The sequence below is a fragment of the Lampris incognitus genome, chromosome 2 (genome assembly GCF_029633865.1).
Source record: "Lampris incognitus isolate fLamInc1 chromosome 2, fLamInc1.hap2, whole genome shotgun sequence".
Taxonomy (NCBI): domain Eukaryota; kingdom Metazoa; phylum Chordata; class Actinopteri; order Lampriformes; family Lampridae; genus Lampris; species Lampris incognitus.
The window spans coordinates 92,683,042-92,706,775 of record NC_079212.1 but is presented as its reverse complement, the minus strand read 5'-3'; the positions used below and the strand labels follow the sequence as shown (position 1 = coordinate 92,706,775).

The following is a 23,734-nucleotide window of genomic DNA, read 5'->3' as shown; positions in this document are numbered from 1 at the left end:
GAATTTCGCTGTGGTGGTCGAAATCTGAGATTTTAACGTTTCTTCATAACTCTAGATCAGTGTTTCTCAACCGGGGTCCGCGGACCCCTAGTGGTCCGTGGTGTAATTGCAAGGGGTCCGTGAAAATAAAATATCTTTAAAAAAAAGATCCTATGACATTTATAGAAATAGGATTATTTTACTCAAATGTGACTGAGAACTTTACCTAAACTATAAAGGGTAACAGGACTTTTTTCTCTAATTACATGTTTCACAAGTGTAATTTATTGTATTTTAATAAGAGATCTCGCTCCCGTTTGCATTGTTAAAAGTTACTGCATAAAAATTCTGTTATTACATATATCTGAAAGTTACTGAATACATATTCTGTTTTGTTACATATATCTGAAAGTTACTGCATAAGAATTCTGTTTTGTTAACTATGTCTAAATTACAACTGAAAGCTCTTATTTTTGCCCCAAAGAGTGAATAAATGCTATAATGCAATTTAAAATGCAGTTTCTACTGTTTCTATCAAATTGCAACCCGCCTCCCCCAAGATCAGGTGGAGGGGTCCTCAGGGTAGATCAAAAATACGCAGAGGGTCCAGGACCCCAAAAAGGTTGAGAACCACTGCTCTAGATAATGTACAGTATCAAGCCTTGAAGTGACTTGAGACCTGAGGATAAGAGCGACAGTTGTAGGCAAACTACGTGGTGGTGTGTGTGTGTGTGTGGGGGGGCTAATTTAAGAAAAGGGGGGCTTGGAACTGACACACTGACCTTGTTGTCTGTAACTATGGCAATCCAGACATTAAGTGGTGCGGCGCAGACGCGTGCCCGCGCGCGCGCGCGCGTTACGTAGTTTCCTAATGGTCATATGGGTGTTATAAGTGTCTGTTTTCGCTTGGCTTTTTTTTTTATATAACACCTGAATAAACCGTGTTTTGGAACTCGCCGTCGAATCAAATTATGTCAAATAGATGTAATTCTCGCTTCCAAGTTTCACCGAGTTCACACAAAAACTAGGTTAAAAAAATCAATATTTAAAATAACATTCGCGCAAATCGTGGGCGGTAAACAAAACGTGAAGGTTTGTTTTGGATTTCTTGATTAAAACGGACCTCAGCAAGTGGCCTTGATCGGAAAGTGTGTGCGGCGCTCCCAGTGAGAGTGGATTTGGTGGTGGGGGGGGGGTGCGCGTTAAACCCTCTTAATCCGGCCGTCCTCAATCTCGCCCTGGGAGACGACGCACGCGCGCCCGGGACCCGCGCGTGTAGCCGAAGTTGGTCACGATCTAAAAAAAAAAAGACATTCCGCGCCTGTGTGCGGGCTTTAGCTTGTGGTCCACTCATCTCTCTCTACCTTCCCGATTCCACGACGGACGCGTCCGGAGCGGCGGAGGGGCTAATCGCTAGCCATACCAGTCGAATAGTTAATCCTATTTCGCGACGTTGAAGTAGCGAGCGAGCGCGCGCTTTCCGGGTGAGGATCTTCATCCTCTGACGATGAGCTCCGCGGAGAATTCGGACGCCGAGTCCAAACTGGAGTCTGTGATACAGGTGACGTCCGCCATAGCCCCTTTTACTTTGATTCACTCTTGATAAAATGCGGCAAGTAACGGGGGAAGGGGCTCAAACGCGGCAAGTAACGGGAAAGTTTAGGCAGATCAACCGGCTCAGTTGCTCTTTTGGTGTGTGTGTGTGTCCATTGGACACCGGTTTCAGTCTGGTGTGGTTGCTGTAATGCCACCTGGCTGGTTTCATGGCGTAGACTGCAATCATGACCTCTAAATTTGGTTTCATTTATCAAGCGTTGTTTTCAGTTTCTCCAGATTGCTGAGTATGTTTCACGGTACTGCTCAGGCCTAATTTCATTATCCCCACGAGAGTCTCATCCTAGTTAGGCATAAAGCAACATCTCTCTTTCTCTCTCTGTTTGTCTGTTTGTGTGTGTCTCTCTCTCTCTCTCTCTCTCTCTCTCTCTGTCTCATAAGTAAGGTTTAGGTTTAGCTAATCCTAACGGCCCAATCTCTCTCTCTCTCTCTCTCTCTCTCTCTCTCTCTCTCTCTCTCTCTCTCTCTCTCTCTCTCTCTCTCTCTCTCTCTCTCTCTCTCTCTCTCTCTCTCTCTCTCTCTCTGTTTGGATCGATCTTGGTTCTGTGATGGAAGTTGAACTCTTTTTGTGCAAGTTAATGTAAACGAGTGACTATGTTTGATGATGTCATTGTTCATTGTTAAAGCTTGTTTTCTCATTAAATAAAGAGCTGATTCAAATTCTCTGTCTTTCTCTCTCTCTCGTGTGTAAGATTTCACTAATCCTAACAGCCAAATGTCTCTCTCTCTCTGTCTCTACATTAGAAGCTGGAGGAGAGTGTTCTGTCTGAAGAGAAGAGGCTGACAGTGAGAGGCCCTTCCCCAGACGACACTCCTACATGTCTACCAGCACGAGTCCGAGAGATTGTCACCAAGAACCTCAACGATCAGTGTGAGTCTGCTACAGGTCCCCCCCAGAGCTAAACCTCTTCATAGTTGGTGGGGGGGGAGGCAAAAGAAAGACGAAGCTTTTTCAAAATCAGAATACTTTAAAACTTTTCTCACATCTGTCTCTGTCTCTGTCCTGCCCTGCCTTCTCCTCAGCAGCGGGAGCGATGTCGTCTTCGGTCATGTCCCTCCAGGAGGAGAACCGCGTGCTGCAAGGTGAGCTGGGGAAGCTGGAGGACCTGCTGGCACACAGCAGGGCGGACCGAGATGAGCTTGCCATCAAGTACAGCGCCATTAGTGAGAGGGTAAGGCAAACACGATGGCCACAACAAAAGGTATAGATAGACCTGTAGGTAGATCGGTCGCCAGAGGACCGAAATTGAAACAGAGGGTTTACGTTGTCTGTACAGGGTAAAGGAATAAGGAAGGACAGTTTTACAGAGAGAGAGAGAGAGAGAGTGTTTGCTGCCAGAAATAATTTGAAAACGGTGCTTTCTATTTCTATTTGCAATGCCCCAGTTTGATAATGAATTTGCTGTGGCCACAGTCTCTAACCTGAATACATACTGACTTGTTGACCAGCAGCCACAGTGAGAGCTGTTGCCAGAGTTGCTGTTGAATACACATTTGGACAGTACAATGTCAGCCAGATTAAAAGAGACTTCAGTGCAAAGAAGGAGTGACGTTATCCCCCCCCCTTCCCCTTTTCAGTATTCCTCTTTGTTCAGGAGAGTTTTGCTGGTCTCCTTGGTGACAGGAGCTGGAATGAAGTGAAGTGGCATGTTGCCATGGCGTTCGTCCCCCTTGGTGATTGTCAACAGGGAGCTTTAGTGGAGGGGGCAACAGGGTCTGCTGGGTGGGCGCTATGCCTCCTTTAGGTTGAACATTACTAGGTGTAGCGTCAACGTTAACCGTTGTGTCCAGATGAACCGATTCAACTTTGTTGATCCTGATAATCCTTACCTGGATCACTGAGCATGCATAAAGTCACTTGAGAAAAACATATTCCTCTCCAGGTTCTTTGTAGAATTCCATTAATGTACCGCCTTCAGTGTAACACCTTTATAGGTTTCCTGTAAAGCCCCCCCCCCTTTTCTCCCCAATTGTATCCGGCCAATTACCCCACTCTTCCAAGCCGTCCCAGTTGCTGCTCCACCCCCTCTGCTGATCCGGGGGGCTGCAGACTACCACATGCCTCCTCAGATACATGTGGAGTCGCCAGCCGCTTCTTTTCACCTGACCGTGAGGAGTTTCGCCAGGGGGACGTAGTGCGTGGGAGGATCACACTATTCCTCCCAGTTCCCCCTCCTTCCCAAACCAGAGATTCAAACCTGCGATCGCCGTGTTAGAAAGTGACAGAGTAGACCGCTATGCTACCCAGACGCCCCCTGTAAAAGCTTTTATTACGACATGTCTTTGGCATTGTAGTGCTTCCCTAACAGCAATATTTGTTAGATTCAGAAAGGACATGAGCCGCAAAGGGTGCTTTCTTGAATACTTTTTTTTTTGGAAGGTTTCTTTAGATTAAAAACAACTAAAACTAGCAATTACAATAATGCAAATTTGCATTTTACCCTAGGATTTAATTCAAAAATTTTCCCCCAAGTCGTTTCCATTAAAAATAATTTGGTGCAACATTGGCATGTTCATTCCTTCACTGTCATTTGTAGTACAGGATACGAAGAAACTGGAAGGATTCAGTCTGACTTACATTGTCGGGGTTGTTAATGGACATTTATTTTGACCGTTCTAATGTTAAATAAGCCTTTTTTCATAAAAATCAAATAACTCAGGTGCAGAGCAATCACTGACAATACCTAACACCAGTTTACTGGAACTAACAGGTTTCAATGAACCTAAAAATATTAACATCACATTGTGAAATCGCAACTGTCATTATATTCATAACTAATTTATTGGCAGCTACTGCAGTTTTATTTGTAATGTTTAAAGCTTCTGTCAAGCTTAATTGATTAACCAATTCATAAATGATCAAATTTGTCATGTCCTCTGTCAAGTGTTGTTGTATTTCCAGGCTGTCAGACCTGTAAGTATTACTGTCAACACATTTTGTTGACTTGGATTAGCTCACTATACTAAACACAGTACCTAGTGTGAAGAGGGACGATCGCGTGTCACAATAATCAAATCTCAAATAGCTGTTAGCCCCTACCTAACTTTATCTTACTAAATTAAAAGCTGGAGCAGGCGCTGCGTTTCGAGACAGGAGATGGAGACCATGACTCACCTGAAAGCCGAAGCCTGGCACAACAAAACGTGGATTTGCGCCGGCGACTGGATGAGGAGCAAGCAGCCTACAAGCGCAAACTCACCGCCTACCAGGAGGGTCAGCAGAGACAGGCGCAGCTTGTGCAGAAGCTGCAGGCCAAGGTAGACCCCCTTCATTCTGACTTTTCTGACCTTGGGAAATTTCCGCTAAGTCCAACAAGATGTGACATTTGTCCTCCCATCTCAGGTATTGCAGTACAAAAATAGATGTGGTGATCTGGAGCAGACGTTGCAGGAGAGGTCCTCAGAGCTGGAGAAACACAGATCAAGTGTAAGTGGAAACCATTAGACGAAGCTGGTGTGTTTTATCCACCTTGGTTTACAAGTTCCGTACAGAGTAATTTTTTCATCATCAATTCTTGTCAGTATATTCCTATATATGGATGTGTCACTCTTAATAAATTGTCTTAATAATTCTTATTTAGAGTCACAGTCAGTCGTCAACCAGTAGTCACCAAGACGAACTGAGCAGTAACCTTGAAGATGCTTTAATTCGAATGGAGGAAGAGCAACAAAGGTTATCATGTTAAAAAAATTGCAAACATTGATATTGGACAAAGTTTCATTCATCTGGCTGTGCATCTTTCACACATCACAGGATCTCAGTCCAGCTCCTATATTATAACCAAGGACGTTTTACTGGTCATTGGATCAGTGCTCCATTAGTCAGGCCTTCATCATTAACAGGCCTAGATGACACTGGCTTACCCCATTTCTCTGAATTGTACTTGGCCAATTACCCCACTCTTCCGAGCCGACCCGGTCACCGCGCCACCCCCTCTGCCGATCCGGGGAGGGCTGCAGACTACCACATGCTTCCTCCGATAAATGGGGAGTCGCCAGCCGCTTCTTTTCACCTGACAGTTAGGAGTTTCACCAGGGGGACGTAGCGCATGGGAGGATCATGTTATTCCCCGCAGTTCCCCCTCCCCCCTGAACAGGCGCCCCGACCAACCAGAGGAGGCGCTAGTGCAGCGACCTGGACACATACCCGCATCTAGCTTCCCACCCGCAGACATGGCCAGCTGTGTCTGTAGGGACGCCTGACCAAGCCGGAGGTAACACGGGGATTCGAACTGGAGATCCTCATGTTGGTAGGCAATGGAATAGACCGCCGTGCCACCCAGATGCCCTATACTGGCTTACTTTGTTAAACCAGTGTCATCTGGCCTTTTAACGATGAAGGAGTTAGCTTGAAAAATGTCTGACAGTGCAAAACTCTTGTTATTGCTGTGGTGACTGAAGGGGATTATGTGTTGTCATGTTTTCTTGTGGTCATTTGCAGGAGCAGCAGTTTGTCTGCAGTGAACGCCATGCTGAGAGAGCAGCTTGAGCAGGCCGGGCTCGCTAATGAGGCGCTCAGCCAAGACATCCGCAGACTCACTGCTGATTGGACAAAAGCCAGAGAGGAACTGGAGCAAAAGGAGTCTGATTGGAGGAAAGAGGAAGAGGTAGATAGTGAGAATTTGTCAAAACTAAAGACTTTTTGCTGAAAGAAATAAGGGTATTTATCTTTTCTTTTCATCCCATCCCATCTCTTGCCTCCATTTCAGTCTTTCCACAGTTACTTCAGCAGCGAGCATGGTCGTCTGCTGACTCTGTGGAGGCAAGTGGTTGGGTTCCGTAGGCAAGCCTGTGAGCTGAAAAGTGCCACTGAAAGGTAAAAATTGATAGCATGTGAAATACAAACTAGTCGCCACTTTATACTGGAGGGCAAGGGTTCTCGAACTTTTTGGATCAAGCTCCACCTCTGATCAACCCAAAGCCGTCCAAGTACCACCTACAGGCCACACTGATAGACTACACCACAGAAAAATCTTAGTAGTGACAAAATTGAGTGCACACACACACACACACACACACACGTACTTCCAATGGACTACAATCTGTCATCATGAAAAAGTAAAAAGGACATATCTACATGGATTTCTGTGCAGCCAAATACAACCACACCTTCATAACTATACTATAATAATATGATTAAACTATGATTATATGGGTTAAGTGAATCACAAATTCGCAATTTCAAATATTTTGATAGTTTTGATTAGGCTTTCAAGTACACTTGAATTCCTTCACTTGAGGCAACAACTTATATCCAAACCGCCCATCCTGCTCTCAGGGTCGCGGGGATGCTGGAGCCTGTCTTAGCAGTCACTGGGCGGCAGGCGGGGAGACACTCTGGACAGGCCGCCAGGCCATCATAGGGCCAACACACACACACACATTCACACCTAGGGACAATTTAGTATGGCTGATTCACCTGACCTACGTGTCACTAGACTGTGGGAGGAAACCGGAGCACCCGGAGGAATCCCACGTAGACACGGGGAGAACATGCAAACTCCACACAGAGGATGACCTGGGACGACCCCCAAGGTTGGACTACCCTGGGGCTCGAACCCAGGACCTTCTTGCTGTAAGGCAACAATCAAAAAAAAAATCATTAAAATGGTGATTCTTTTTACTAATTCTTTTGTAGAGCACATTTAAGTATGATAGTGCCTGCTTTGAAAATATGGTTATTAATATACGTGAAAAAGTATTTTCAAGGCACAGTCATAAATGGTATACGCCACCATGGCTATGTGGAGTACTGCGATGATACAGGCGCTCTGCTGACAAAAGACATGATGTATCTCACCACTGGGTCAACATTGAGAATTTGTTTGAGAGGTGGAGACAGCTGAAAGCCTCAAAAGGAATTAAAGCCAACGCAACACCGGCTGGTGTTCTCATTCACAAGTAATACATCGAACACCGTTCACTACGTCTGACCAAAACAACGGCAGAAGTGGGGCGGACAGCTCGGTGTGTGCATCAGTTGTGGATTTTATCTTCAAATATTGGTGCATTTTAGCCCGCCCAAAAGAGTTGTGTCAAATAATGGTTCTAAATTTGGTAACGTGTGTTATTATAGCAGTGTCCTCTCTGTTTCCTCCATCACTGTTTCTGCTCCAACCTCAGGGATCTGTCAGACATGAGAAATGAGCTGGCCCGGGTGACCCACTCCACCCAGTCGTCCTGTGCCCACCTGTGCGCCACGCTGCACAGCCAGGAGGGAGGGACGGTGCTGGTGCTGGAGCGAGAGACCGCCCTGCGGACCCAGCTGGAGCAGCAGCTGAGGGAACGGTCCTCAGAGATGATGAGTCTCCAGACCAGGACAGATGCGGAAAGAAATGAGCTCAACGCCAGGTCAGAGAGGTCACTGCTATGTTGGGGCCAAGTTTATTTTTTCTTTTTTGATTTTTTTTCCTCCCTTTTTCTCCCCAATTGTATCCAGCCAATTACCCGACTCTTTCAAGCCATCCCGGTCGCTGCTCCACCCCCTCTGCTGATCCAGGGAGGGCTGCAGACTACCACATGCCTCCTCCGATACATGTGGAGTCGCCAGCCACTTCTTTTCACCTGATTGTGAAGTTTCACCAGGGGAACGTAGCACATGGGAGGATCACGCTATTCCTCCAGTTCCCCCTCCCCCCTGAAGAGGTGCCCTGACTGACCAGAGGAGTCCCTAGTGCAGTGACCGGGACACATATCCACATCCGGCTTCCCACCCACAGACACAGCCAATTGTGTCCGTAGGGACACCTGACCAAGCCAGAGGTAACACAGGGATTCAAACCAGCAATCCTTGTGTTGGTAGGCAACGGAATAGACCGCTACGCTACCCGGACTACCTCCGAGTTTGTTTTTTGACCATCGGGATCTATCACAATATTTGTTCTATAGCGACAGGACCTTTTTTTTTTTATCACTTTAGTTTTTATTGAAGTTTTTAGGTCAATACAAACATGGCATCCGTATTCAGAAGTAAACATTGAATTATCTATATTTACTTGCACACAAGCCCAACAGGGCAACTCAAAACAAACAAACAAAAAAACACACAAAAAAATGAACTACATGAGCTTCCTGTGGGTCTAACTTTCCAGTCTTAAGTGTTGTCATGAATTATGTTGTCGCGTGTTTGCTCCTTAAACCATGTCCATTTCTTCCACTGGTCTTCCATCCGAGGTACTGTAAGTCTCAATCGATGAGTCAGTTTTTCCATTGTATGAATGTCCTCCACTATTTCCATCCATTGTCCTTGTGTAGGGGCGTCCACCTGGCACCATTTTCTTGTGATTGCCTTCTTAGCCGCAATCAGCAGTATCTTAACCAAACATCTATCATTTGGCCCTATATCGTCGTTTTTAAAATTACAGAAATAGAGGGTCATATAGCTCTTAGGGAAGTCATATCCAAGTACCTTTTGTATTACATCATGAACCATCTCCCAAAACATCGCTAGCTTATTACATTTCCAAAATATATGCGAGTGGTCTACCTCCTCTGTTCCACATTTCCTCCAGCATGACAGTTTGGTGCTGGAGTATCTATTTTTGATTTTTGGTGTAATAAAAAAACGTATCAGATTTTTCCAGGAGAATTCCCTCCATATCCGCGAACTAGTGGAGGATTGATGGACTTGCCACATATTCTGCCAGTCCTCCTCTGTAATTTCTGTGCCAAATTCTAATTCCCATTTTTCTTTTATATATGTAGTTGAGTGTTTATTAGTTGTGAGAGCTTGCTATAGTACAGATATAGTCCTAGATTTTCTCCCTTTATATGTGTTATTTATAATTTGAATCACACTGTTCACCTCCATGGAGGGTCCTCTCCTGATACGTTTGTTGTAATAATCCCTTAATTGTAAATATCTAAAGAAGTCATGATTCTCCAAATCAAACTTGTCTTTCATACCCTGAAAACTCTCCATCTCCCCTTTTTCCTCTAGAGTGCACCATGCTGTGATTCCCCAGTTAACCCACAGTTTAAAAACTGTGTCATGCCTCGCTGGAGTAAAGTCTCTATCATATGCTACCCATCTCAATAACTGTATCTCATCTTGTAATTTGTTGATTTTAATCAATTTAAACCATAACTCCAGTGTAAATAATGTGACTGAATCCATGTGGGTTTTTGTTTTCTTGTATACTTCTTTATCCCCTAAAATATTTTGGACAGGGTACCCACCATATTCCCTTTCCATGACTTTCCACTTGGCCATGTAATCTTGCCTACACCAGTCAACAGCATATCTCAGCTGGGCAGCTTTGAAATATCCTTTTAGATTTGGTAAACCCATACCTCCCTTTTCCTTTGAGAGTTGGAGAGTTTCATACCTTACTCTGGGCTTCTTCCCTCCCCAAATAAATCTAGATATTGTCCTATCCCACCTATCAAATTGAGCTTGAGTCACCTCTACAGGCAACGATTGGAATAGGTAAAGAAGCCTTGGTAGAATATTCATTCTAACTGTCTCAATTCTTGAGCTGAAGTCAAGTGGCAGAGTGGACCATCTATCAATATCCTTTTGCATCACATCGCTGATCTTGCCGTAATTTGCTTTATGTAATTTAGACAATTCCTTGGTAATGTAAATTCCCAAATATTTGATTTTGTTTAGATTCCAATTAAAGTCAAATTTTCCCTTGAATTCTGTGGTTTGAGTATAATTGAGAACTAGCACTTTCTTAATGCCCAAATATGATTTTCTTTTCCGGACCACTTCAGCTGCGTAATCGTGATCAAAGTAAATACGTTTGTCCCCTATCTCTATCTTATTCTTTTTCCATGCTTTCTTGAGAATCATGTCTTTTATATCAAACTGTTGAAAATTCACCACTATTGACCTGGGGGGAGCTGTCGGAGGGGGTTTCTGAGCGAGGGCTCTGTGAGCTCTTTGTATCTGGAGATTGGTCCCTTCTTCTAAGTCAAATTGAGTATTCAAGAGTTGTTCCACGTACTGGGTAATGGAGCCTCCCTCCGTTTCCTCTGGCACCCCAAAGATTCGAATATTGTTCCTCCTTGACCTCCCTTCCAGATCCATTATTTTTTCTTGCATCTGGCGCGTTTGGGTCGACATGTCCATCAGTAGTTCTGTCGAGTCCGCCTGCCATTCCTCTAGCTCGGCTTGCGCCTCTGGGCTTCACTCATGTGCGCTTTCTGCGCCTGTATTTCGCCGTTGCTCTCTGCAAACGTCTGTGTCATTTCTTCTCGGAAGCAAGCAATCTCTTCCTTCACTTCCCTTTTCACCTCATCTTTGAGTCTGGCAAAGTCACCTCGTAGCTCTTGTTTGAATTCTTGTATCTCTTTAGCGATAGCTGCTAATCCGGCACGCAATGTCTCAGCTGTGTCCGCCGCCATTGTAGCTTCTTCAACCTCGTGTTTGCTATTACCTTGCTCCGACTGTTTCTTCGCTCCCTGTGTATCTGGTGCGTTACCCTTTTTGGACTGTACGGCTACCTTTATTCGAATTACCTCCTCTTCTCATTTCTCCTTTTTTGCGTCGAGTTTAGTGTTTTAGAGGATTTATTTTAGCCAGTTTGCGAGAGGCAGAAAGTTGTGCTGCTATTCAAGTCGCCATCTTACCGGAAGTCGCGACGGGACCTTTTTAACTTTAATTTCTTAATGAGTTTTTTTGTTGTCAGGCTGTCGGATTCGGTGCGGGAAAGGGAGCGACTGAAGGTGCAGATAGAGGAGAAAGATCGAGACATTGACACACTGACCAGGAGTCTTCAGGTGAGGGATTCTTGGTTGGTTTCTCAGAGATCTGCTGTTTTCATACTGCACCTTCAAGTCACTAAGGCGGTGGTATTCAACCATGTGCCCTCAGCTGGGAGTACACTGGTTTTCATCCCAACTGGACTCCACGACAGCTAATTTCACTGTTTAGACTTCCTCTTTGGTTGGAGGTGGGCTAAACAGTGAAATCGGCGGGTGTGGTGTCCGGGTTGAATGAAAACCTGCATAATGTTGGCCCTATAATGACACACGGTTGAGTCCCACGATGCGAAGGTCTCTGCATTTAATTCTGCTGTTTGTCTTTCAGGAACAAAGTGACAATGATGAAATAGACATGAAGGCAATGAGAGCACACAGTGAGATACTGCTAGATGCACTGCGTGACATTGCTCAGGTAAAATGTATGCTCTCGCGCGCACACACACACATCTTCTTCATACTCAACACGAGGATGAGAGTGCTTCTTCATTTTGACCTCTTTACAGACTGTCGTGTCCGATGGAGAGTCTTCATCAGAGGCGGACCAGGACAATTCGGGGTTGCCACTGTTGGCGTTGATCCGTGACTCCGCCCCTCTCCGCTCCCCATCGGCACGGCGATCCTCCTCCCCTTCTCGGTTCTCCTCATTAGCACCTCTCCCAGAGGCTGCCCTGTCTGCTCTGCGCGCTGCTGTCACCAGCAGGCTCCTCCAACTGCAGGTATCATCTCAGTTATTTTTCACTTTTTATTTGCCAAAAGAAGGTTTTCTGAATGGATTTGTTCTTATCAGCAACTGCCTACTTCACACTCACTCTGTTAGAGACATCCATACCTGGTAGCTGGCCAGTACATCAACAGTACTCTCCTGTTGGCTGCTAAAGGGCTGTGGTCATTGAAAAATTGGTGGGGGTGGTTAAGTCAGAGGGGCATCACCATTTATTGTGTGTGTTGGCCCTGTGATGGCCTGGCGGTCTGTCCAGGATGTCTCCCCACCTGCTGCCCAATAACTGCTGGAATAGAGTCCAGCATCCCTACGACCCTGAGAGCATTACGTAACATTACATTACAGTAATTTAATCGGCGCTTTTATCCAAAGTGACTTACAATCAGTGCATTTTTTTATCACTTTAGTTTTTATTGAAAGTTTTTAAGTCAATACAAGCATGGCATCCGTATTCAGAAGTAAACATTAAATTATCTACATTTACTTGCACACAAGCCCAACAGGGCAACTCAAAACAAACAAAAAAAACACACAAAAAAATTAACTACAAGAGCTTCCTGTGGGTCTCACTTTCCAGTCTTAAGTGTTGTCATGAATTATGTTGTCGCGTGTTTGCTCCTTAAACCATGTCCATTTCTTCCACTGGTCTTCCATCCGAGGTAATGTAAGTCTCAATCGATGAGTCAGTTTTTCCACTGTATGAATGTCCTCCACTATTTCCATCCATTGTCCTTGTGTGGGGGCGTCCACCTGGCACCATTTTCTTGTGATTGCCTTCTTAGCAGCAATCAGCAGTATCTTAACCAAACATCTATCACTTGGCCCTATATCGTCGTTTTTAAAATTACAGAAAAGAGGGTCATATAGCACTTAGGGAAGTCATATCCAAGTACCTTTTGTATTACATCATGAACCATCTCCCAAAACATCGCTAGCTTATTACATTTCCAAAATATATGGGAGTGGTCTACATCCTCTGTTCCACATTTCCTCCAGCATGACAGTTTGGTGCTGGAGTATCTATTTTTGATTTTTGGTGTAATAAAAAAACGTATCAGATTTTTCCAGGAGAATTCCCTCCATATCCGCGAGCTAGTGGAGGATTGATGGACTTTCCACATATTCTGCCAGTCCTCCTCTGTAATTTCTGTGCCAAATTCTAATTCCCATTTTTCTTTTATATATGTAGTTGAGTGTTTATTAGTTGTGAGAGCTTGATATAGTACAGATATAGTCCTAGATTTTCTCCCTTTATATGTGTTAATTATAATTTGAATCACACTGTTCACCTCCATGGAGGGTCCTCTCCTGATACGTTTGTCGTAATAATCCCTTAATTGTAAATATCTAAAGAAGTCATGATTCTCCAAATCAAACTTGTCTTTCATACCCTGAAAACTCTCCATCTCCCCTTTTTCCTCTAGAGTGCACCATGCTGTGATTCCCCAGTTAACCCACAATTTGAAAACTGTGTCATGCCTCGCTGGAGTAAAGTCTCTATCATATGCTACCCATCTCAATAACTGTATCTCATCTTGTAATTTGTTGATTTTAATCAATTTAAACCATAACTCCAGTGTAAATAATGTGACTGAATCCATGTGGGTTTTTGTTTTCTTGTATACTTCTTTATCTCCTAAAATATTCTGAATAGGGTACCCACCATATTCCCTTTCCATGTCTTTCCACTTGGCCATGTAATCTTGCCTACACCAGTCAACAGCATATCTCAGCTGGGCAGCTTTGAAATATTCTTTTAGATTTGGTAAACCCATACCTCCCTTTTCCTTTGAGAGTTGGAGAGTTTCATACCTTACTCTGGGCTTCTTCCCTCCCCAAATAAATCTAGATATTGTCCTATCCCACCTATCAAACTGAGCTTGAGTCACCTCTACAGGCAACGATTGGAATAGGTAAAGAAGCCTTGGTAGAATATTCATTCTAACTGTCTCAATTCTTGAGCTGAAGTCAAGTGGCAGAGTGGACCATCTATCAATATCCTTTTGCATCACATCGTTGATCTTGCTGTAATTTGCTTTATGTAATTTAGACAATTCCTTGGTAATGTAAATTCCCAAATATTTGATTTTGTTTAGATTCCAATTAAAGTCAAATTTGCCCTTGAATTCTGTGGTTGGAGTATAATTGAGAACAAGCACCTGTGTTTTTGAGATGTTAATTTTATATCCAGATAAATGACCATATAGTTCTAGTAGCTTCATTAGTTGAGGGAGTGATGTATGTGGTTGCTCAAGATAGGCTATGACATCATCAGCAAATAGCCCCACCTTGTGGACAGTGCCATTCACTGTCACTCCATTAATTCCTTCATTTTGGCGAATGGCCTCCGCTAAAGGCTCAATGAATAACGCGAACAGTGTCGGAGACAAACAGCATCCTTGTCTTGTCGACCTCTGCAAACTGAACTTGTCCGTTAAACTCCCGTTTATTTTAATCTGAGCATTAGGTTGTTGATATAATGTTTTAATGCACTGTATTGACTTATTGCTGAACCCTAGTCGTTCCAATACTGCATACAAAAAATTCCAAGACACCCGATCGAATGCTTTTTCTGCATCTAAACTTACTAATAGTGTAGCTTGTTTTCTCTTACTCGCTTGATCAACAATATGCAATGTCCTTCTGATATTATCATGCGTTTGTCTTTCTCTCATGAATCCTGTTTGATCTTCATCTATCAAATCACCTATGAATGAGTTTAACCGTTTGGAGATAATTGTCATATATATTTTATAATCTACATTTAATAATGAAATAGGTCTTTAGTTCCCACAATATTCTTTATCCTTTCCCGGTTTTGGAATGACTGTGATTATTGCCTCTGACCATGATGGTGGTATCTTATTATTGTGAAGTGTCCAATTGAAGGATCTCAGAAGTAACGGTGCCAGCTCTTCTCTAAACACTTTGTACCATTCTGCAGGGTATCCATCGCTGCCCGGGCTTCTATTGTTTTTCAAAGAATTTATTGCATCCATCACCTCTTCCATCTTGATGTCAGCTGTTAATTTGTCATTTTGGAGCCGGCCAATTGAGGGTAAATCCAATGAATTCAAAAAGGTGTTAATTTCCACTTCGGTGGCAGGTGTGGGTTGTGAATATAGCTCTTTATAATATCCCAAAAATATGTCCTCTATTCTTTCTGGTATATTTGTTAACTCATTTGAATGGGGGTCTCTGATCTTATGTATATGGCCAACTGCTTGCTGTTTGCAAATACGTTTTGCCAACAGTTTAGTTGCACGCAGGCCTGTTTCATAATATCTTTGTTTGAGAAACAAGCTTTTTTTCTCAACTTCATCTAACAGTTCTTTATTAATGTCTGACTTAGCCGATTTGATTTGCTCCAACACCACGGGGTTTCCCGCAGTCTGGTATTCCCTCTCCATTTCTCTTAACCTGTCCGTATTCTTTCTGGATATAACTGATCTTGCCTTTTTGATCAATGCTGAATGTGCTATTAACTTTCCCCTGATGACCGCCTTCATGGCATCCCAAAATATTGTTGGGTCTACTTCCCCATTGCTGTTTTCTTCTAGATATGTCCGAATATCCGTCTTTAACATAATCTTACTCTGCTCACTATTCAGTAGACCCACATTAAACCTCTAAACTGTATTTCGCTTTCTACAATTCAAATTAATTTCTAAATATACTGGATTGTGATCTGAGATATCCGCCCCTCCAATCCTACACTCCTTTACTCTGTAAATATCGTCTTTGCTCATAAGGAAATAGTCTATCCTTGAATTAACTTTATGTACAGCTGAGTAATGTGTATAGTCTTTTTCCTGAGGGTGTAATTGTCTCCACACATCATCCATCCCCATCTCTTCCAGTGATATATTTACAAATCGAGTGACCTGTGATTTAGTCCTTTTGAGACTGGTCGTATCCATTTTGTGATTCAAAACGACATTCAAATCTTCCCCACAAATTAAGACCCCCTCTGACTCGTATGCTATCTCATCAAACAAAGATTTAAAAAATCTTTTATCACTTTCAGGAGGGGTGTATATATTTACCACTGTCACTGGTTTGTTCTCTAACCTACCCTTCACTATAATATATCTCCCCTCCTTGTCTCCAATCTCCCTATCATAATCGAATTGAGTTTTGTTTGATATTAAAATTGCAACACCTCTCCTGCGCCCTTCCTTGTAGGAGCTATAATATGAATGTCTGTACCCGTATTTCTTAAGTTTCCCATGCTCTATCTGTGTTAAATGGGTCTCTTGGAGGAATATGATTTGTACATCCTCCTTTTTTAGCTTAATCATAACCTTTTCCCTCTTCTTTAACATATTTAGACCATTAACATTCAGCGACATTATTTTAGTAGTGTGAACCATCTAGACATATTGATACTCTTTTTCCATATATTCCCACAGAGCTCCCAACAAAAAAACTACAAATATAAAACACATTAATCAACAACAAAAATAACTTCCAACTAAAGGGGCCTAACCAACCCGAGTCCCCGTTGGTAGGTGAAGGGGAAATCCTTTTCAGAAAGGGCCCCACTCTAGACTTGACATTTTGCCCATCACATGGGATAGGCCTACAGCCTTGTCTAGGCATGTCCAACGTTTGGCAACCGTATAGCCTACCTCTCTCAGTGGCATGTGATGAAAAAGCCTTTTGTAATGGAGCTCAACTCAGTCAGAACGATACCAATCCTACTTTCTCCGATAGGCCTGGAGCTTCTCTTTCGCTCGCTGTGCAGCTTTACGTCTTCCTTTCGCGCCTTGGACTCGTTACCACCCTGCTCGCATCCCAGTCACCTCCACCTGCTCTGTGGCCGTGGTTGCCGTGTCATCGTCTGGTATCTCGATGTCGCAGCCTCTCGTCTTCATGTCCATCGCAGCTTCCCTGGCATTGTCGTATGTCTTCGTTCCGTTGTTCCAGTGGATCCTTATTTTGGCGAAGGGTGTCTGGAAACGAATTCCTTTACCCTTGAGCACTTTCTTAATGCCCAAATATGATTTTTTTTTCTGGACCACTTCAGCTGCGTAATCGTGATCAAAGTAAATACGTTTGTCCCCTATCTCTATCTTATTCTTTTTCCATGCTTTCTTGAGAATCATGTCTTTTATATCAAACTGTTGAAAATTCACCACTATTGACCTGGGGGGAGCTGTCGGAGGGGGTTTCTGAGCGAGGGCTCTGTGAGCTCTTTGTATCTGGAGATTGGTCCCTTCTTCTAAGTCAAGTTGAGTATTCAAGAATTGTTCCACGTACTGGGTAATGGAGCCTCCCTCCGTTTCCTCTGGCACACCAAAGATTCGAATATTGTTCCTCCTTGACCTCCCTTCCAGGTCCATTATTTTGTCTTGCATCTGGCGCGTTTGGGTCGACATGTCCATCAGTAGTTCTGTCGAGTCCCCCTGCCATTCCTCTAGCTCGGCTATGCACTTCTGGGCCTTAATCATGTGCGCTTTCTGCGCCTGTATTTCGACGTTGTTCTCTGCAAACTTCTGTGTCATCTCTTCTCGGAAGCAAGCAATCTCTTCCTTCACTTCCCTTTTCACCTCATCTTTGAGGCTGGCAAAGTCACCTCGTAGCTCTTGTTTGAATTCTTGTATCTCTTTAGCGATAGCTGCTAATCCAGCACGCAATGTCTCAGCTGTATCCGCCGCCATTGTAGCTTCCTCTACCTCGTGTTTGCTACTACCTTGCTCCGACTGTTTCTTCGCTCCCTGTGTATCTGGTGCGTTACCCTTTTGGATTGTACGGCTACCTTTACTCGAATTACCTCCTCTTCTCATTTCTCACCTTTTTTTGCGTCGAGTTTAGTGTTTTAGAGGATTTGTTTTAGCCAACTTGCGAGAGGCAGAAAGTTGTGCTGCTACTCTAGTCGCCATCTTACCGGAAGTCACCTACAATCAGTGCATTTAACGTAGGAAATCAGGAGAACTGCTAGTCATCAGAGGTCATAAGTGCATCTAAACAAGCATCTAAGAGCAAAACCAGTGCTAAAGTAAAAACGCAAGAAAGATATTTTTTTTGTTTTTTAAATGAGTGAATACAATAAGTGCTAAGAATAAGTAACAGGGTAGTAGTTCTTGAAGAGGTGAGTTTTCAACCTGCGCCGAAAGATGGGCAGCGACTCTGCTGTCCTGACATCAGTGGGGAGTTCATTCCACCACTGTGGGGCCAGGACAGAAAAGAGCTGCGACCGGGTCGATTGGCAGCGGTTAGTGGTTAAAATAATGAATGGATGGTTGGAAGAGCAGGATAAGTGGTTAAGATAATGAATGAATGGATGGAAGTAACTAAACCCTACACCATTTTAGTGAGTTTGCGATTAGCACAGAGACAGACACACAAAGCCAGCACCAAAAATTGTCAATAGTACTGTAATGCTGGTTCTCTGCCACACCTACATCCAACAGAGCCATCATTAATGTTATTAGCTGCTGTGTTTATCCTGCTATTTTAACATAACAGAGTCCCAAGACCAGCCTGCCATGTTTTTAACCATACATGGGTTTTAACCTGTAGATGTCAGTAAACTCACTAAAATGGACTAGGGTTTAGTTACTGTTTAAGGTTTTCAAACAAATGACCAAATGTCCACACATTCACAGTCGTGCCGCTCTCCCTCCTTCTTGTTCTTACTAAGAAAGAAGAAAGGGTGGCACAGTGGCCCAGTGGTTAGCACTGTTGCCTCACAACAAGAAGGTCCTCGGTTCAAACCCCAGGCCATCCCAGGTCCTTTCTGTGTGGAGTTTGCGTGTTCTCCCCGTGTCTGTGTGGGTTTCCTCCTACCCCAAAAAGACATGCATGTTATGGTTAATACTCCTGCTTTTGCCCCTGAGCAAGGCAATGGAAAGAAGAACTGGAGTTGGTCCCCAGGCGCTGCAGCTGCCCACTGCTGCTATACAATAGGATGGGTTAAATGCAGAGAACACTTATTCATTGTAAAAATACAGTTCGTTGTAAGAATGCAATGACCAAATAAAATGGCTTTATTCTTCTTTTACAATTGGGCCACTGTTACCTAAACTAAATGCTGACATCCCGGCACCAAAGTTCAGGGCCGCCTTCCAAACATCATTGTGCTTACAGCCCCATTGATGTTACTTCTATGCATATATGGGATTAATCAGGAGTTAGAGATTATGTAGGGTTGATGAATAATTTTCGCTGTTATTTCATCTTGTTATTCTGGTATGTCTAACAGGACGTCCGAGGACGTTTGTTCTCCGCACAGTCATCTGTACAACAGTTGCGCAGGCAGCTGTCAGATTTGGAGTCGGCCAAGAGGGAGGTGGAGCAGAGAAATCAAGTGCTGCAAGGGGAGCGAGATGCTGCACAGAGAGACAAGGAGACCACACACAGAGAAAGAGACCGGCTGAAGCAGGAGAGAGACGTGCTGGCCAGGTAGGCCAAAGATAGATTGCTACCTACATCTAAACACCTCCGATCCTCTAGTGTAGGATAGCTCAGCAGAATGGTGTTTTAGATGTGATGCACCTCATGAACCTGGCTTTTAACTCAACCGCTCACAAACTGATGTAGTCCATGGGCCAGAGCCCAAAATTTCCTATTTCGGTACACTCAAGGTGGCAAAACTTACTTATAATTTTTGAAAGGATCCATGTCTGTAGATGATATTTTGGTATGATAACCATTCCTGAGTGGCAGCTGTATCACAGTTATCAGCTCATGAAGTTAACCACCCCCTAAACTAAATTGCATTTTAGACGCTGGTGCATATCCTGGTTTAGCCTCATGGTCAGGACATTTTTCAATGTTCTATAATATTGTCTTTGGTATCATTTTAAAGGGGACCTTCTTAGCTTTCATTCAAGCCCTGTTGTGGATATTTCTCACAAATATACAGGTCACTTGAGCTCTTCAACCCGTCAATAACACACATCTTTCTGCAATGTTCGCCTAAACTATATACTTTCTTTTAGCCCTGTGGCATCTAGGAATATCAGGGACACAAAACACAAAAACTGGAATACTCACAGGACTGTAAAGATTCAGGAAATGTATAATATACCCATACTATTTCATTGTGTGAGGTGATTGTGAACCTTAAATTAGAAGGGCATTATTACTAAGAAACTAACTAGACCAAAGCCAGTTAGTCCATGGGTCAGACCAGATATCGATATCACCCAAGGTGACACAACTTCACTGGTGCCATTTTATTTGGTACACTAACAGAAGTAAAATAATACATGATAACCTTTCCAAATGAGCAGCTATTTCATTTTTCTTTCAGGAAACCTGTTGCTGTGCCTCTCACGATTGTGTATTTGCCCAGATTTTTACAAATATAGCATTTCAACACCCCTGGTACTGATTAGCCTAGCTTAAACTCTGGGACAGTTCTTAGTTGGCCAACAACCAAGGATAACCAGTACTGTGTACTTCCATTCATTGTGCTAAGCTAGGCTAACGTGCAGCCAGATAGCTTTCTACTAAACACATATAGAGGAAACTGGTATCTATCTTCTTGTCTCACTCTGGAGAAGATTGTAAGCTAATTTCCCATAATGTTAGCCTGTTCTTTTAATGTATATGTTAATATGATTAGTTAAAGTGGCTACGAGGAACTTTCATCTTGTGTTGATTTTAGCGGCCTCATGTGGACAAAATACAGCTGTTGCATAGCAACTAGGTAATGTATCTATTTGTGGCTATGTAAGATAAATAATGGTAATATGACGCTGGTGAAGCAAAGTAAACTTTGTTTTAGTAGTGTTCATACACCTAAGTTACATGTATTTGTTTGTATGTGACAGGTGAGAACTGACTGAATATGGCCACTGGTGAACAAGCAAGTTTTTACCCAATACCAAAGCGCCCACGGGTGGAGTGCATTATCCACTGTTCTGATGATACAGATAAGCTGGTTTCACTACAAAGTGTCGACTCATGGAGAACTCTGCTCAGGGCAGCTCAGATACGAAATCATGCACCAGTTTTGAAACTGGCAAAAGCCATTCCTGAGGGACAGATTCCAGCAATCTACTACCACAGAAAGTGTCGCAGTATCTTCACTATGAAGCAAATTCTTGATGGCCTCCTTGCAAAAGAAAAGAAAAGTTGTGTCTTTGCTGAAGAGAAACAATCTAAGAGAGTAGCTCGACATGCTCCAAGTACATCTAGGACTTATGATGCAGAGTGCATATTTTGTCAGAAAAACAGCAAATATTCCAAGAGACAGAATACGAGAGAAGTACTGGTGCAGTGTCGAGAACTGCGAGCTGATGCAAAGATCAGGAGTGCAGCCACAAAGAAAAGGGACAGCAGAATCCTTGCCATTGTGAGTAGAGACCTTGTAGCAGCTGAAGGGCACTACCACAGGTCATGCTATAGACTTTACACCAAAGAAGAGGTTTCCAAAGGAGAGGTTGCCAGCAATGAAGATGATGATGCTGCAGCCCAGTATGAAGCTGCTGTGAATAAGGCATACAATGAGCTGTTCCTCTTCATCAGGATGGAGCTTTTTGGCAATCCTCAAGTGATGACAATGACTGATCTCTCTTCTAGACTGGTAGCTTCAATGAACTCCCAAGGCATTGCCCAATTCAAGGAATCAACCAAGAAGCACATAAGGCGAAACCTGGAGAGTGAGTTTGCTGGAGCCTTGCAGATATTCCCTGATGAGAAAGGAAAATTCCTCCTCTATCCCGATAACTTGTCCATGAGGGAACTTGCCAAAGAAAATCAGTCTCTCAAAAGGGAGCTGCAGACCCTGAAAAGTGTCAGTGCACAAGATGTTATAGCCAAAGCAGCCATCAAATTGAGAGCAGACATTAAAAGTCAAGATGATCCTCAAACCTGGCCGCCTGAAGTCAAACCAGAAGCAGAATGTCCTACCATTCCAGAGTCGCTCATTATCTTCCTGTATTCTCTACTCACAGGCTCAAATGATCCTGATCATGCATCCCAGAGAGTGCAGTGCCTTCTGCAGTCATTGGGCCATGACATAGTATATGCAGTGACATGTGGAAATACCAAGCCTTCCAAGCACATTGTTCTGCCATTCAGTGTCAAATCGTTGACAGGAAATGTAGAGTTGATAAACATCCTCAACCGACTTGGTCACAGTGTGTCCTATTCACAGATGGAAGAGATCAACACTGCCCTGTGTCTCCAGAAACTCTCATCATCAGGGAGTGGCATTGCCCTTCCAGCTAACATCCATCCTGGCATATTCACAACTTCAGCCTGGGACAATATCGACCGTCTTGAAGAAACTGTCAGTGGTGAGGGAACATCTCACAGAGTCAATGGGATTGCTGTGGAAGCAAAGCCAGTCAACCCACTTCCTGTCCAACCCATGCCCACTGTTCCCAAAACAAAGAAGAGAAGCATTGATGGACCCCCACCAATGTTACCAACTTACAATGCTGGACAACGGGTAGGGCCACCACAAAGCAAAAAGTCAGATGCCGATACTGCAGCCAATACTAAGCTTGCCAGAGAGAAAAACCTTCTTTGGGTCCTAGCACGCATGTCACAACAAGAAGAACAGTCAGTCAGCAGCTGGACAGGCTTCAACATCCTGACTCGAGGAGAGATGACGGTCATCCCCGACAATATAGGCTATCTGCCTACCATCAATGCTCCAGCGACACAAATGTCTACTGTCAACGAGGTGCTTAACCAGTCACTGAGCATCATGCAGTGCTTAGGCCTGAGGAAGATTGTCTGTGTCTTTGACCAAGCCCTGTATGCGAAGGCTGTCGAGATCACATGGAAACACCATGACAAGTTCCATGATATCATCGTTAGGCTTGGGGTATTCCACACCATCTGCACACTGCTGGCAATAATAGGAAAGCGTTTCCAAGATGCTGGACTCAAAGACCTCTGCATTGAGTCTGGCATGATTGCAGAAGGCTCAATTGCTGGTGTTATGGATGGCCGCAAGTACAACAGGGCAGTGCGACTACACAAGCTCCTGTATGAGGCTCTCATGCGACTGACCTTGAATGGTTTCCTGTCCTGGTTGGAAGAAACTCACAGGAATGACATGGTTCACCTGAATGAGACACTGAAGACCATTGACAGCCTTGGGAAAGAAGTCTCACAACATGCTTTGAAGGAGGTCCTCGAGAACAGCTCTTGTACACGCATCATGGATCTATTTGAAGTCTACCGTGAGTTCCTTAGAGGTGGAAACGGCAGCCTCTCGAACTTCTGGATGTCCTATTTGGACATGGTTGAAATCTTGTTGGGGCTCATCCGAGCATCCAGAGAGGGAGACTGGATGCTACACTTGGCTAGCATTCGAGCAATGATCCCATGGTGCTTTGCTTATGACAGGATGAATTATGCACGCTACCTCCCCTACTACTACGCCCAGATGTCTGAGCTGCCCATCACACACCCAGATGTGTACACAGAATTCATGGAAGGAGGCTTCTCAGTCCAACTGGGCTCCACCAATCCCTTTGGCCGAATCCCTGTTGACCAAGCTATAGAAGAAACGGTGAACAAAGACACCCAAACAGCTGGAGGGACAAAGGGATTCAGCTTGAAGCCAGGAGCTGTGACCAAATATTATCTTACAGCTGAGTATAGAAGCATGTACCTCAGACAGCTGAGAGACCTGACAGGTCAAGGCAGGTGCAAATGGTCTCATCCAGATCTACAGAGTCCAAGGATCAAGAGAGATGAAGCAGATGTCCAGTCTCTCATGGACCTTATGGAGAATAA

At 43.9% G+C, this 23,734-nt stretch overlaps 1 protein-coding gene across 10 annotated transcripts in view; it reads left to right on the top strand.

Moving 5' to 3' along the window:
* Positions 1 to 23,734, top strand: part of LOC130106879 (rootletin-like) — a 54,720-nt gene that overhangs the window by 1,379 nt on the left and 29,607 nt on the right. For 2 of the 10 annotated variants that reach the window (XR_008809776.1, XM_056273170.1), the window contains exons 1-13: positions 1,115 to 1,540; positions 2,338 to 2,464; positions 2,617 to 2,765; positions 4,660 to 4,851; positions 4,937 to 5,020; positions 5,175 to 5,266; positions 6,035 to 6,200; positions 6,303 to 6,409; positions 7,717 to 7,944; positions 11,229 to 11,319; positions 11,630 to 11,716; positions 11,808 to 12,020; positions 19,233 to 19,432. Coding sequence is in view for 9 of the 10 variants with exons in the window: in XM_056273170.1 (XP_056129145.1) it covers positions 1,487 to 1,540; positions 2,338 to 2,464; positions 2,617 to 2,765; positions 4,660 to 4,851; positions 4,937 to 5,020; positions 5,175 to 5,266; positions 6,035 to 6,200; positions 6,303 to 6,409; positions 7,717 to 7,944; positions 11,229 to 11,319; positions 11,630 to 11,716; positions 11,808 to 12,020; positions 19,233 to 19,432 (1,790 nt within the window). In the remaining variant the exon portion in view is untranslated. Of the gene's footprint in view, positions 1 to 1,114; positions 1,541 to 2,337; positions 2,465 to 2,616; positions 2,766 to 4,659; positions 4,852 to 4,936; positions 5,021 to 5,174; positions 5,267 to 6,034; positions 6,201 to 6,302; positions 6,410 to 7,716; positions 7,945 to 11,228; positions 11,320 to 11,629; positions 11,717 to 11,807; positions 12,021 to 19,232; positions 19,433 to 23,734 lie in introns of those variants that run through there. The other 8 variants (XM_056273171.1, XM_056273172.1, XM_056273175.1 and 5 more) reach the window with 8 other exon arrangements.